This window comes from Euleptes europaea, chromosome 4 (assembly GCF_029931775.1).
Source record: "Euleptes europaea isolate rEulEur1 chromosome 4, rEulEur1.hap1, whole genome shotgun sequence".
Classification (NCBI taxonomy): domain Eukaryota; kingdom Metazoa; phylum Chordata; class Lepidosauria; order Squamata; family Sphaerodactylidae; genus Euleptes; species Euleptes europaea.
In genome coordinates, this window is record NC_079315.1 from 51,936,362 (window position 1) to 51,951,840 (window position 15,479).

General features: G+C 45.2%; 1 protein-coding gene across 1 annotated transcript in view; it reads left to right on the plus strand.

Moving 5' to 3' along the window:
• The window catches only part of PCSK5 (proprotein convertase subtilisin/kexin type 5), a 341,064-nt gene that overhangs the window by 135,405 nt on the left and 190,180 nt on the right, over positions 1-15,479 (plus strand). Inside the window, exon 7 of the mRNA XM_056848984.1 lies at positions 8,775-8,947. Within this exon, the coding sequence (XP_056704962.1) occupies positions 8,775-8,947 (173 nt within the window). The remainder of the gene's footprint in view (positions 1-8,774; positions 8,948-15,479) is intronic.

The window sequence follows — 15,479 nt, forward strand, 5'->3', positions numbered from 1 at the left end:
CAATGATATTCCTCTCTCACAAGCATTGGGAGGCAAACCTTTTCTTGCCCACAGACATCTTCCTAACCTTAAACTTCTCACCCACAATAATGCCCTTCCTAACATGGATACAGACTCTTGTACCAGGGCCTGCAACAAAACAAGATGCCAATAACACAATGACCAGACCTAACAACACCAGCCATACCATCTCAGGTTCATTCACTTCCTCATCTTCCAATGTTATATATGCTATCAAAGGTCAGCAATGCCATTTTGCCTAGGTAAGTCCCTATGCAAAAGAATAAATGGACATAAATCTGACATTAAAAACCACAACCCTCAAAAACCAGTGGGAGAACATTTTAATCCAGGTAATTCCATTGCTGATTAAGCCTGTCAGTCCTCAAACAGAAAAGCTTCAAGGGGAGATTACAATTTGAGATTTCCGAATCAGAGTTCATTCACAATTTAGTTCAGAACAATGGACCACCTCAGGGCTGAATAAAGACATAGGATTCATCTCACTACAGATGCTGATTTTCTGCTCCCAAGCATTTTCCCTCTGCTCTAATCAAGCTGATTACAATGCTTAGTGTACCTCTGCATCTTAAATTCCTTCTTTCCAACATCCCTCCCATCTTCTGACTGGGATATAAGAATATCAATCCCCATTCTAACTCGTATCTGACGATGAGAGCTTTGACTCTTGAAAACGTATGGTCCAAAAATCTTGTTGGTCTCTAAGATCCTCCTGGACTCAAATCTAGCTAGTCTAAATCAGCTAACATACATAAGAATAATGAGTGGAGTAGAAGAAAGAAGACCAGAGTTTGCAGTGCAATCCTTTGTAGTTATTCCAGCCTAAGGATTAGATTAATTCTGGATTGCATTGGAAGGCTGCAGTCCTGTGAGAACTTTCCTGGCTGTAAACTCCATTGAACATAGTAGAACTTTCTTCTGAGCAGACATACATAGGATTACACTGTAAATTAGTTATGAAAACACTTTCTTATCAAAGTATATATAATGGACTGCAGGAAGTTGTAACTAATTGATAATGCTCTGAGGTGTTATAAGGCATTATTATCAACGACCAGCCACTGTGAGAAATTAGTTTCTGGGCTAACTATGTTGTTGATAAATCAAGTAAGACAGATTTTATTACTAAAATGTTTTTCAGTTTTATTTGTTTATAGACTTAGCAAATGGAAAGGTTTTAATAGCAAGAGATAGCTATTTACTGTTGCTCATTTATAGTTTTGAAAATTACAGTGGATGCCTTGTTACTTGATTAAGCCTTGTGTGGAAAACAATTTTTCTGAGCTACGGTAAAACAGATGTAGACCATCTATCTCCATAATTACAGAGGAATTCTCCCTCAGAATCTAAGTGAGGCTAAAATGTTAGGCAGCACACCTGGCTGCCACCAAAATTAGCAGCTCCACATCCCCACCTCTCTCTCCCTCCCTCCTTTTCACCATTTAGCATCATATACTACTGATGCAATTGAACTTTTATAATAATTCCAGAGGGGTAGCCATGTTACAATGCATTTTTAAGCAGTTTCCACAGACGCTGGCTTCAGTAGTATAGAATCTTGAACAAAGTTGGCCTGAGAACTTACTTTTTAATTTTAAAATCTGCAAACATGTATTTATTTTCTGTTTCAGCATGGTTCTCACTATCCCAATCTTGAGAACAGATAGTTTATGATAGGGTTGCCAACCTCCAGGTGGGGCCTGGAGATCTCCTGAAATTACAATTGACCACCAGACAACAGAGTTCAGTTCTGCTGGAGAAAATGGTTGCTATGGCATTATACCCCACTGGGCTTTCTTCCCTCCCCAAACTCTGTTACCCCCAGGCTCTACCTCCCAAATCTCCATGAATTTCCCAGCCCAAAGTTGGCAACTGTGGTTTATGATTAAATTGCTTCATGCCCAAAATAAATCCAAGATAAAGCAGAACAGAGTTTGAAACACATATTCTGTGGGAAAGTGTCATTTTATGCTCAGAGGTGTGTCATATCACAACTTCAGAGGAAGTGAATTAGATGGTTTAATAAAGTCATGTGAGGGTCACGTAACTGGGCCTGTATAAGATAGCCATACCCTGATAACCCTGAATCTCTCTTTTCTGAAAACACTTTGGTTAGAATTTTAGAAATTGTTATTTCGTCTTTTAAATTTGAGTTAGATAGGATAAAGGACATGTATTCTTTATTTCTAATTTCATTGACATATACTAGTAGTTTTTTTTGTATCATTGTGATTCTTTAATTATTTCAAGAATGATTAGACTGATTTTAAATAAAGATCTTAAAAGACAACATTGAGTGATTTTTTTGGCTGGTTTATAAAGTTTTCACTTGACACTTGGAGTAAATAAACTTCAGACCTCTCTTCGTTTAGAGGGCTGATTACCTGTAACCGACAGAGATTAATTAGAGAGAATAATGATCTCAGTATACAGCCTTGTCATTTAGTATTTAATGCATTGCTTTGAAACAATCAAAGAAACACTTCGTTTCCATGTGCCATGTGCCTGTTTTAAAAATAATACTTCTCCTTACAAGTGGGATAAAACTACATAATAGTGTTACATCCTAAGTGTTACATTCTAAGGCCGATAATGCATGGGCATTTTTGGAATGTTTTGTCCTTCCTTTGTTGTGCGCCTTTCGATGATGCATTCAAAAAATTGAACCAACAAGTTGTGCTGCTGGGAAGAGAGAGAGAGGGATGGGGTCTGGTCTGCCTCTGCAGGCGGAGCAGGTGGAGGCAGCAGCAGCATGGCAAACTGTTGCTGCTCTGCGCTCCTCCACCGTCCCACTGGTAGAGGTGGAGGAGGCCGGTGGCGGCGGCGGGGGGGGGGCAGGAGGAGGCAATGGTTACTGTGTCTGGAAGGCGGAAGGAGCCGCTGTTGCTCTGCCATCCCTCCGGCATGGGGTCAGGTCTGACTCTGCAGGCAGAGGCAGTGACATGACAAGCCGGCGCCACTCTGCACTCCTCCACCATCCCACCAGTGGAGTTGAGGGGGAGCCGAAGGTGGGGGGAGCAGGAGGAGGTGGGGACGATGTGGCTGGGAGGTGGAAGGAGCCACTGTTGCTCTGCTGTCCCACCAGCGTGGGGTTAGGTTTGACTCCACAAGTGGAGGCGGCGGCATGGCAAGCTGTCACCACTCTGTGCTCCTCCACTGCCCTACCTGTGGAGGTGAGGAGAAAGCTGGTGGTGAGAGGAGGTGCGGGAGAGGGGAGAGAGAAGCCACGGGGGTGGAAAGGGACCGCCATTGTTGCTGCTGCCGGGATCGGGCAGTCTCCTGGCGGGGAGTCGACCCAGGCACAAAAACTCACTGGCAAACTCTGCAAAATGCAGTGAACCTTCCTCATACATCGCGACAACACTGGACTTGAAAGACTAGGAAAAGATGTGAGATGAGGGAGACTCGTGCATGAAGACTTTAGAGGTTCGCTACATTTGTGGGAGAATAGTCGGACAAAACGGCCATGCATTTTCAGCCTAAGTCCATTTAAGTCACTTACAGTGTAATCTTAAGGAGAGTTACTCCAGTCTAAGCCCATTCAATTTCAATGGGTTGCGCTGTTAGTCAGATGCCTGAAATGTAAATGACTGCCAGGAAAGACACATTTCATGCATCTGATGAAGATGGATGTAGTCCACAAACATTTGTGCTGGAATAAAACCTTGTTAGTCACTAAAGTACTACTGGACTCCTGTTTATTAGTGTACTTTGAGTTTATCTTGCTCCCTGAGGAACAGTTAATGAAGTGCAGTGAAACCTGAAATGTCCTTTCCTCCCCCAAAAAATCCTGGCTGCTGTGGGAGGCAAGAAAGTCGTACTACCTGGGTAGAAATCCTCGCACCTGTGGAAATGGTGGTCTGGATCCAAGCCAAAATGTTCAATAAAACATTAACTGCTGCAGGCTAAGCTTAAATAATATCGAAATACAGTGAATATTTCACCATCTGCATTTTTCTATTCAAATGGTTGCCTGTTTCTTTTGTTAATTTAATCGCAATCTTTTATAAGCAGTGCTAATGAAAGTTAAGTGTTTCAAATAGGAAGTAAAAAAATGTTTCATATCTACCAAAGCTATCGATATAAGGAAGAGAAAACACATCCTAGGAAGGGGCCCATAGCTCAGTGGCAGCGCACATACTTCACATACATAAAGATCCAAGTTCTGTTTCTGGTATCTCCGCTAAAACATCTATTGAAGAAGTGCTTGGAAACATATTTCGCTGAGATTTTAGAGAGTCGCTGCCTGCCAGAGTAGGCAGTAAACAATAATGGCTAATCTGGTTTAGTATAGGCAAGTTCATATATTCATCTTCCACAACTAATTAATTTTCTGAAATTTCGTGGCAGTCCAGTCTTGAAGATTTCAGTTCTTAGGATAAAATATAAAGAACTGTGACCTGAATTAAAGTAAAGATCACAGTGATATAAGTATTTGTACAAGTATTATCTCACAAAGTATGGTCAGCTTTTGTGTGAACACAGTATGATCATCATGCAGTTTCAACTTAATTGGAAGGGGGCGAGAAAAATCAGAGCTCTATTAACAAGACAGCCAAGTTCTGTGTTAATTGGAACTTTAAGAACTGGATAAACATTTAAACTAATTCATTCCAAAGGCAGGAACAAAGCTGCTCTGTTTTGTAATTAAAAGATGCTAATTTGGCTTATAAATAGAAGTGTACTTATCAAATGAGAAAATAGTTCAGCTATGTTTACTGCGGGGATGTCAAGACATGTACAGCATGTGATGCTATTATTTGACTCTTGTTGAATCATACAACCTCCATTTTAGATTATTTATTTATTTATTGCATTTATAGACTGTTCTCATTCCCAGCAAACTGGGCACAGAGCGCGTCACAAGATTATATTAATAAAAATATCAGTTAAAACATACTTTAAAATGACATACTCCAAACAATACAATAAGCAAGATGGCATTCATTTTCACGGATCATAGGAGAAGTGGACAGAGATGCAAATGTGGCATTGGTACCATCTGCGGAATGAAGCTCTATAATAGTTAAGCAATTAGCGGAGGTGGACATGTATCTCGACTAGTACCAGGCAGAGCACACAGTCATTCAAGATTTTCTGAATCAAAGAGAAATACTTCTTGACTACTTCTGAATAAAAGAAGTTCAACACAAAACTTTAGTCCTGGTATGGGCTGTCTGAGTTGCAATTAATGACAATTACTGAACATAATCTTCTTCAAAACTCTGGTATTTCACCTCCCTGTCATATTCAGCACCAAATTTCTGGCATGCTATCTCAAATGTTGTTGCTTATTATCACCATGCAGAAATTCAAATACTATGCATGTAACACTTTAACCAGAGGCCATGAGCATGAAGCTGACATATTGAGAATTTTAAAGCTATTTTCCAAAAGTCACCACATGTCCAATAGTTGTGTGAATCATGTGTGAGTTATCCCTTGACATTTCTGTCACAGCAAGCAACATGTTGTTCAACCTGGATTCAGAAAAGGAAGAGGCACTAGAGATCATATTGGAGCATACAAGAGAATTTCAGAAGAAAATCAGCTAGTGTTTCATAGTTACAGCAAAGCTTTTGACTGTGAAGATCACGAAAAGCTATGGCTGGTTTTAAAGGAAATGGGTGTGCCACGACACCTGATTGTTTTGATGCGTAACCTGTACTCTGGACAAGAGGCCACAGTTAGAACAGAATATGGAGAAACTGAATGGTTTCCAATTGGCAAAGGTGTCAGACAAGGATGTATTTTATCTCCCTATCTCTTCAATCTATATGCAGAACATACAATTAGGAAAGCTGGATTAGATTTAGATGAAGGTGGAGTGAAAATTGGAGGGAGGAACATTAATAATTTGAGATATGCCGATAATATTACATTATTGGCAGAAAATAGTGAAGATTTGAAACGATTACTGCAGAAAGTTAGAAGAGAAAGTGCCAAAGTAGGACTACAGCTGAACATCAAGAAGACAAAAGTAATGACTACAGGAGAATTACACAACTTTAAGGTTGACAATGAGGAAATTGAAATTGTTCAAGACTTTCTATTCCTTGGCTCCACCATCAACCAAAAAGGAGACTGCAGCCAAGAAATCAGAAGGATATTGAGACTGGAAAGGGCAGCCATGAAGGAGCTAGAAAAGATTTTGAAGTGTAAGGATGTGTCATGGCCACCAAGATTAGATTAATTCATGCCATCGTATTCCCTATTACTATGTATGGGTGTGAAAGCTGGGCAATGAAGAAAGCTGATAGGAAGAAAGTAGATTCCTTTGAAATGTGGTGTTGGAGGAGAGTGTTATGGATACCATGGACAGCCAAAGAAACAAATCAATGGGATATAGATCAAATCAAGCCTGAACTGACCCTAGAAGCTAAAATGACTGAGGCTATCATATTTTGGTCACATCATGAGACGACAAGAGTCACTGGAAAAGACAGTCATGCTAGGAAAAGTTGAGGGCAACAGGAAAAGAGGTGGATTGACTCAATAAAGGAAGCCACAGCCTTCAATTTGTAAGATCTGAGCAAGGCTGTCAAAGATAGGACATTTTGGAGGACTTTCATTCACAGGGTCGCCATGAGTCGGAGGTGACTTGATGGCACTTAACACACACAAAACAACATGTTGCTCTAATGTTTGTGATGAATATGCAGTATCTCAATGTGCTAGAACACAACTTTGGGAAGAAGTTAAAGGGTATGAGGAAACTCATCATTGCCTAAAGAAGTGGAGTTTATGGAAGAATTTGGAGCACAATAAGTTTGCTTGAAACCTGCTCATCCTGTTGTGCCTTTTAAAGTCCAAGCAACAACTTGTGTTAAAATATAGATTCATCGTTGTGGTACTTGTGCAGTCCCACATGGGTTCTGCAGGTGGTCATGCTTCCTACCGCAGAGAGGTTTCTGAAATTCTAAAGAAGCAGAGGGTGCTCCTTTTACTTCCTCCATGCTGCTTTCATACCTTTTTGTGGCATGAAAAGTAGGGGGGAGCACCCTTCCCTCAGCTCACTCTCTGCCACCTCTGAGGGAGCTTCAAAAGACTTTATACTTTTCTGAGGAGAATAGGGGGCATTTCTATCTTAAGCCCAATTCTCCACCAAGAAAAGAAAGAGTAAAACGGCCACAAAATATGGCACAGAAAGCTCTGTTTAAAAATATGTACATCCATGGGGCAAAAATTCTTCACTCTGATTACCATACTTTTTGTCTACTCTGTCAGATAGAGGAGCATAATGTCTCCAGATGCCTTAGTTTACTCCAGGGGTTCTCAAACTATGGCCCACAGGCCGGACCCGGCCCATCAGGGTCCTGAACCCGGCCCCCTCCTCCCTCTGGAGCCGCCGCCGCGCCGTCCCTTCCCCAAACTAAGGCGGCTGTTCGCCATATAAAGCGTTGGTGGCAGCAGCGGAGCGGTGACACCTGCGCCACCTCTGCGCCTTCCCCACCATGGTGCCCTGGAGAGCCACCGCCTTCCTTTCCCCAGGCATGCGCGCGGCTCGGGGGACGGGAGGCGCTGCCTCGGACTGCAATGTGCCCCTCGCCGCCGCCGCTGCTCCTCCTGTTGCAGCAGCCTCCGCAGCCCTGAAGGAGCCATGCCGGGCTGGAAGAAGAACATCCCTGTCTGCCTGCAAGCCAAGCGAGGCTAGCGGGCAAGCGAGTGCCAGGGCCCCCGCACGGGGGCTTTGGGTGGCGGCGCCTCCAGGGAGGGGAGGGCTGACGCCCTCCTCCCGCGCCCTTCCCCCTTCCCCTCAGGCGCTTTTTGCCAAGCAGGGGGCCAGCCCGGCCCGCCTCCCGCTCCAGGAGGCGGGAAAGGAGGGTGTGTGGCGGCAGGGGGGTCTCTCAGCCCAGCGAAGGGGGGAGTGTCGGCCATGGAGAGGCACCTGGGGGAGGGGCGGCATGTCCTCCTGCCACAAGTTAACTTTTCTTTGCCTGGGCGCCTGGCTGCCTTCCCATTTGGGCGGGGGGGTGGTGGGCGGCCGGCCCCCAACAGTGTTTGAGGGACAGTGAACTGGCTCCCTGTTTAAAAAGTTTGAGGACCCCTGGTTTACTCTAAAGGCAAAACACAAAAGGTGGGAAGGAAGACGAGAAGAAGAGTTGGTTTTTATACCCTCCTTTTTCTCTACCATAAGGAGTCTCAAAGTGGCTTACAATCGCCTCCCCCCCCCACACACAACAGGCACTTTTTGAGGTAGATGGGGTTGAGAGAGTTCTGAGAGAACTGTGACTGGCCCAAGGTCACCCAGAAGGCTCCATATGGAGGAGTGGGGAAACCAACCTGGTTCACCAGATTAGAGTCTACAACTCTTAACTACTACACTACACTGACACTCCTGGAAAGCAGGGAGAGGGAATAGGAGCGCCCTCTTAGTCTTTAGAACTAAAAAACAACAACAACCTCTCTGCAGTAGGCCTGTGCATGTGCAGAACTCACGTTTGCCCGCACAGGTGACCACTCAATGAACAACCGTTACAGATAGGTGCTATCATGTTTCCCTAAAGCTTAGAATTTATTGCATTTTCACTTGATTTTGTTCGTTGAAGAGATTACTTGTGGGTTGTGCTTGAGCTTTCTCTTTTTAAAACATTGTTACCAGCAAAATATAGCTTTAATTAATCCAGTGAACCTTTTCTTCCTTTATTTATAAGACGTCTAGACTGTTTCATGCTCAAATAATGTGAAGTTGTTCACACTAAAATCTGCAAAATCCTTAATTTCTCATGCAGTTTGTCTTTTTTTGTTTCAAGGAGTACGGATGCTAGATGGTGATGTTACAGATATGGTGGAAGCAAAATCGCTAAGCCTCAATCCCCAACACATACACATCTACAGTGCTAGCTGGGGGCCTGATGATGATGGAAAGACAGTTGATGGACCTGCTCCCTTAACACGCCAGGCTTTTGAGAATGGTGTCAGAATGGTATGTTTACACACATCATTATTCTCTTCATGTATTTCCCCAAAAAACTCAGTTCCATGAAAAAGGTAGATAGAGTGATATTGAATGAGAGTATGATACATGTAGGGATTGATAGAACTTACTGGTTTTTCTCTAAAAGTAATTAATTAACTTAATGATGGTAACTGATTATTGAACTAACCATGGTAACAATCAGACACCATTTTGGAAGCTGAATTAAATCACTTACATACAGGTTCTTTGTCATGGCTTGGATGCCCTTGGGAAGTGTTTTTCCAGCCTCCCCACAACATTATGGTGTTTCCATACACCTCCTGAGTTCTTTGTTTTTCCTGCAATCTCCCCTGAACATACTTTGTTGTGATGCTTTGGGAAAGGTTTCAGCAAAGCCAGATTGGCACTCATGTGAATGTGGAAGTCTGGATCTTCCTAGTCCCACCCAGAGCAGTGTTACTTTTCCTATCAGAGACCCTTGCAGAGGCCTTTTCCTCTGCCAACACAGGACCATTTTTGTAAATTAAATAAAATAAATCAGCGATTGAATGTCATAGTGTTACAACAACTGTCTCTCAGGTTCTCTGAATTACCATTCATTTTTTAAAAGTAAGTCTCTAGCGTTTTTCATTGCAGATCTCTACAAAGAAAGGAGCTAGAAACTTTTTAAAATGAAAGCTGGAAATTCAAAGAACCTGATAGACAAATGGTTATAATGTCATAAATATATTCAATTGCCTATTTAAAAAGAAACGTTAAAAAGCTACTGGTTGCCCGGGGAGTGGAATGGCCGATTCTGGGGGGTTGGGGAAGGGAAAATATGACAAAAACCTGCTGCTGCCGAGTTGTATTAGCAGTTACAGCAACAATGGCTATGCTATGAGACCTTTATTCGGTATATAACCAGCAAAGTTACAAAAAGTCCCTAATCCTAATACAATGGTAAATCTCACCCGCCATCCAAATACAGTGGATGGAATACAACACCCCACAGTAAAATTTAAAACTAATATAGGTATAAAATGCACATTACAAAGCCCATCCAATTGCCTAGGTAACAACCTTTCATTTAAATCACTACTTTATCTTTATGAATTTTAATGGCTATAGCTAAAAATCTAGCACAATTCAATATGAATTTACAGCAACAATGGGGAAACTGTCTATCTCTGTGTGGAAAACCTGTTAATATTTGTTAGACCCCAGGCCCTAGCACATGAGATCTTATCACTCCAAAGACTCTGAGCATGCCCAGGGATTTTGCAATATGTAATTTGCATGTGTTCAGAAACTCAGAACAGTTCATTTTTGTGTTGTAATTTATCCAATACCAGCAGTTAATGTAGGGGGGAAAGCTACAAGCTGGATGTGTACAGTGGCCTAAAGTCTAAAAATCAAAAAGAGAATGATGATAGCTTTATCCTGCCTCAGTTTCATTCTGGAAATAAGATCACATGATTTGGCACCCTTCTCACTGTTGCTTAGCCCATAGCCTGCTTAGGAGTGTCCAGGACCTGGTGCTCAGTGGTTGTACCATTGGGATGCATGAGTGGTTAGATAAAAGGCCCAGAACCTTTTTTGAATCTATTTCAGGCCTCCCATAAAGCCTAGAATTTAGAAGATACCCCCTTTCCTAAACCAGGTAATCCCAGATTTCTGTTTCATCTAGACTTCCACATTAACAGATTACTTTTTGTAAGGAATAAAAGCAGATCATTCTCAAAGGGCCAAAGATTTTATGAATCAATTATCAGCAGCACATTTAATTGTATGCATAGCATTCCAGTTGTAAATTAAGATATGGACCATGTAGGTGATCTTTTTTTCATTTGAATGAGCTCTTGTATCCTTCCATTTACATTTCCCTTGTCCTAATAATGGGCTGTAGAAAAAAAAATGTGTTGTACATTCTAATTAGCTGTTTGCATTGAAAAAAACGCTGCACATCTTTCCTATTCCACGGGGGCTGCCAGTAAAGAACAGCATCCACTTTTCCTGGGTCCATCTGCATGCCTTGTGGTGATATGATATGGCCAAGGAATTCCACAGAGGTCAGGTCAAAGGCGGATTTTTCCAACTTGGCATAGAGCCCGTGTTGTCTGAGGCTGTGCAGTACAGTACGAACATGTTCTGGATGCTGGGCAGAATCACGGGAATAGATGAGGATGTCATCCAGGTAGATGATGACAAACTGATCCAAGAGATCCCAAAAGACATCATTCATGAGCCTCTGGAACACCGCTGGTGCGTTGCATAACCCAAATGGCATGACCAGGTACTCCTATTGGCCATACCTTGTACTGAATGCAGTATTTCATTTGTCTCTCCGGCTACGCACCAGGTTATAGGCCCCCCGCAGGTCCAGCTTGGTGTACTTGGTGGCCCCACGCAATTGTTCCAGGTGTTCAGGGATCAGAGGCAGCGGATACAGGTCCCTTATTGTGATCTTGTTCAGGGCCCTATAATCGTTGCACAGCTGTGGTTCCCCACTCTTTTTCTTCATGAAGAGGACCAGAGCCGAGGTGGGTGAGTTAGATGGCCAGATGAACTCCTGGTGCAGGTTCTTGTCAAGGAAGTCCCTAAGTGCAGTTTGCTGTGGTTCCGATAGGGAGTATAGGCACCCTGCTGGCAATGGCACCCCAGGAATCAGGTCTATGGCACAATCATACGGCTGATGTGGGGGTAATTGGTTGGCCCCCTTCTCTTCAAACACATCGATGAAGTCTGTATATGGGGCTGGCAGGTTGAGGCACTGCTGGCAACGCCTGGTGGGGACAGGGCACCCGGAACTGGAGCTCTTGGCATGTCTGAATGGCTGGGTCATGAAGGGCCAACCAGGATAGGCCTAGCACAACTGGAAACAGGGGCATGCAGACCACATCAAAGTGGATCTATTCCAGGTGGTGCTTCACCTGGAGGGTGAGTGCCTGCATCTCATGGGTCATGGGGCTGGACAACAGAAGACGCCCATCAATGGCCTCCACCAGGGCAGGGTCATCCTTGGACTGCAGTGGAATCTGGTGCTGGGTGACAAAGGTACTGTCAATGAAGCAGCACGAAGCTCCTGAGTCCACCATGGCGTTGGTCTTGACACTGTGACCACCTGGCAGGAATGGCTTCATGGGGACCACAAACTGTCCCGTACCAGAAGGGCCACTAAGTTTGGCAATGTGCCCCAAGTAGCATGGGCCCAGTTGACTCAGGTACTGCCCGTTTCCTGCTATTGGCTGTGGCTTCCTTTTCTCAGGGCAGTGCCTGGCATATTGCCCAAGGACCCCACAATAGAGGCATAGGTTCTGGGTCTGCCGCCTGTTCTTCTCTGCTGGTGTCAAGTGGGGGCTGGCAGCTCCCGGTGGCATAGGGTTTCAGTGGACCACAATCAAAGGCCCTGGCACGGGGTTCCTGGGTCTGGTAGGTGGCCTCCACGGTGTACTGACCTGCTGCTGCACCTCCCCTCATGCCTGCTTCCAGGCTTCCAACCGGCCATCGATGTGGAGGCACAGTAGCACCAGGGCTTGGAGAGTTGCGGGGCGGTCAACCCGTGCCAGCTCATCCATGATCTTATTTGACAGTCCTTCCATCAGGGCTGCCTCGTTCCACTCCAAATCTTGGGCCAGCAACTGGAACTCTCTGTTGTAGTCAGACACAGGCCCCTTGCCCTGTTTCAGGTGCCGAATCCGCCGGTTGGCTTTCTCTGCCTTCAGAGGATTCATGAAGGCATTCTTGATATGGGTCAGGAACCCCACAAAGTCTCGCAATAGTGGGGACTGGCTGAGCAGCAATTGTGTGGCCCATCTGGCTGCCTGCCCCTTTAAGAGACTTAAAATAAAACAGAATTTGGTCTTATCATCAGGAAAGTCCTGGGCCCGGAGTTCAGTGTAAAGCTGGCATTGAGCAAGGGAAGCTGGGAACTCCTCCACACCCCCTGTGAACTTTTCTGGTGGACTTACCGGGCACTATACAGGCAGGAGAGGCACAGGTGGAGCTGCATGGGCAGCTGGCTGCTGCTGTACAAGCTGAGTCAGGGCATTTAACAGCTGAGTAACTTGCTCCTTTAATTCCTGAGTTGCCAGGCTGGCTGCAACAGCATCTGTCTCCATCTAGCAGCTGCACGTGTGTGGGGGTGCAAACAAACTGACGTGTTGTAGGCAAGGAGTGGAAGCTGGAAGTGTAGTCTGGGAAGCAGCCCAAGGTCATTCACAGTTCAGGCAGAGTCCGATATATCAATACAGGCAAGGGCAGTCCAAGGCGTTAGTCAGAGTCAGTCCAAGAAGTCAGGACACCAGGAATCCAAAATATAGCAGGGAGACAAGGCTGATACACAAGGAGGTTGGTGATAAGTTGCTTGCACAACAGCCAAGCCTACTTGATGACTTAAGTAGGCCTGGGGGGAACCAGCTGTTGCTGGTTATCCCATCTCAGCACTCCCTGCCTAGTCAAGCTAATAAATCTTCATCACTGTCAGTAGGGAGTATTCCTCGCTGGGCCTGCAATCTAGCACTTCTTCTTTTCTCATGTATCTGTGCCCTGAGTCTCTTGCACCTCTGTTCCAGTGGCTCTGGGTGGGGGGGGGGGCTCTCTGGTGGCACCGCCTGTGGCTGGGCCCCTGACACAGGTGAATCTTCAGTGCTGGGTGACTGCAGACATAGGGAGGACTCATCTGCCTGAGGCTGCTCTGCCTGTGGCTGCTCAGCCTGCTGGTACTCCTCTCTTTCATAGCCTTCAGTTTCAAGGTCTTCCTCATCTGAGGAAGCCCCAGCAGGCTGACCTATGACAGTATCCCCCCCTTAGGGCTCCCCCCCCCATCCCCAATGGGCGTAGGAGGTCTGGTGTGTGGAGGTGGTCCATGGGTTCCCAGGAGCATTCTTCAGGTCCATATCCTTTCCAGTCAACCAGGTATTGGAGGTGCCCCCATTGCCTCTGGGAGTCCAAGATTTCAGCTACCTCATATTCCTTCTGCCCACCAACTAGGACTGGGGCCGGTACTGGTGCTGGGGTTGTTCAATGGGTGCAGAGGAGCAGTTGGTGTCAACAGGGACCGGTGGAAGACCGGGTGGATGCAGAATGTGGGGGGCAGGAGAAGACGGTACGCTATGGGGTTGATCTGTTCTTTTGTATGATAGGGGCCAATGAACTGGGTGTCCAGCTTCTGTGAGGGCCGTTGGCTTTGGAGGTGCTGGGTGGACAGCCACACAAAGTCCCCAACCTTCAAGTCTTCACCAGGTCTACGCCTTCGGTCCGCAGCCTCCTTTTATGCTTGCTTGGCCCTATCTAATTGTTCCCAAAGGATCTGGTGGAGTGCTTGTAGTTCCTGTATGAACTCATCAGCAGAGGGGAAGGATGAGGCCGGGGTAACACAAGGGAAAAACCGAGGGTGAAGTCTGTAGTTGGCCAGGAAGGGGGTTTGGATGTGTGAATGGCATTATTATAGGCGAACTCAGCTAGAGGCAGTAGAGCGGCCCAGTTGTTCTGCTGGTGGTTACTGTAGCACTGCAAATACTGTTCCAAGGTGCCATTTGTTTGTTTTGTCTGGCCATCCAATTGCGGGTGATAGGCTGAGGACAGCTGCACCTGGGTTCCCAAGAGGGCATGCAGGGCATGCCAGAAGAATGAAGTGAATTGTACACCACGGTCAGAGATAAAGTGTTCCGGTATGCCATGGAGCTGGAAGACGTCTTGCAGGTAGACGGGTGGTTTCGCTGGCAGAAGGGAGTCTGGTGCAAGGGATGAAATGGGCCATCTTGGTGAACAGGTCTACCATTACTAAGATGCAGGTATAACCCTGGGAATTGGGCAGGTCCATGATGAAGTCCAGGGATACCGTCTGCCATGGCCTCTCAGGAGTGGGGAGGGGCTGTAGCAGTCCTGGTGGTTTCCCTGGCAGGTCCTTTGCTTGGCGGCAGATGTCATACGACTGGACCTATTTAGTAACATCTAATTGGACTCTGGGCCACCAGAACTCCTGGGTCAGCAGGTGCCAGATCAGTATCCCCAGGAGGTACTGCACAACTTTGGCATGGCATATCATTCTTCTTAATGTAATGAAGCATGGGAGGACAAGCTCTGAAAATTAAATCAGACACTTTGGCTTTTTGCCTAGGTTGGCACAGTGGCCTTGTTTTTTCCACTGCACCATTCTCTTCAGTGAGCTGGATAAGGGCCAAAAGGTCTGATGGACATTAATGATCAGATGTTGTGCTGCTGAGCCTCTTGTGAGAACTCTGCTTGGTGCCTCCCCTCTCATCATCACTGTCCCTTTCATCTCTCACTTCATCAAGTTTGGCTTGGGGGGGTGTTCAAAGTGTTGATAGGAACAGAAGGCTCTCTTACCTTCACAAAACAACTGACAGTCTTCAGAAGGTGGAGAAAGAATTTTGGTTTATTAAAAAAAGAGCTTTTAAAAATCTGAAAAGTGTTCTAAAACTACTGTAGCAATAAAAGATGGCTATTTATAAATCCTAACTGCTCAGCAGGTTGTGATCCTGAACACTATGTTTTATGGGAAATTCCCAACTAATAGCTTAATCCTATATATGTT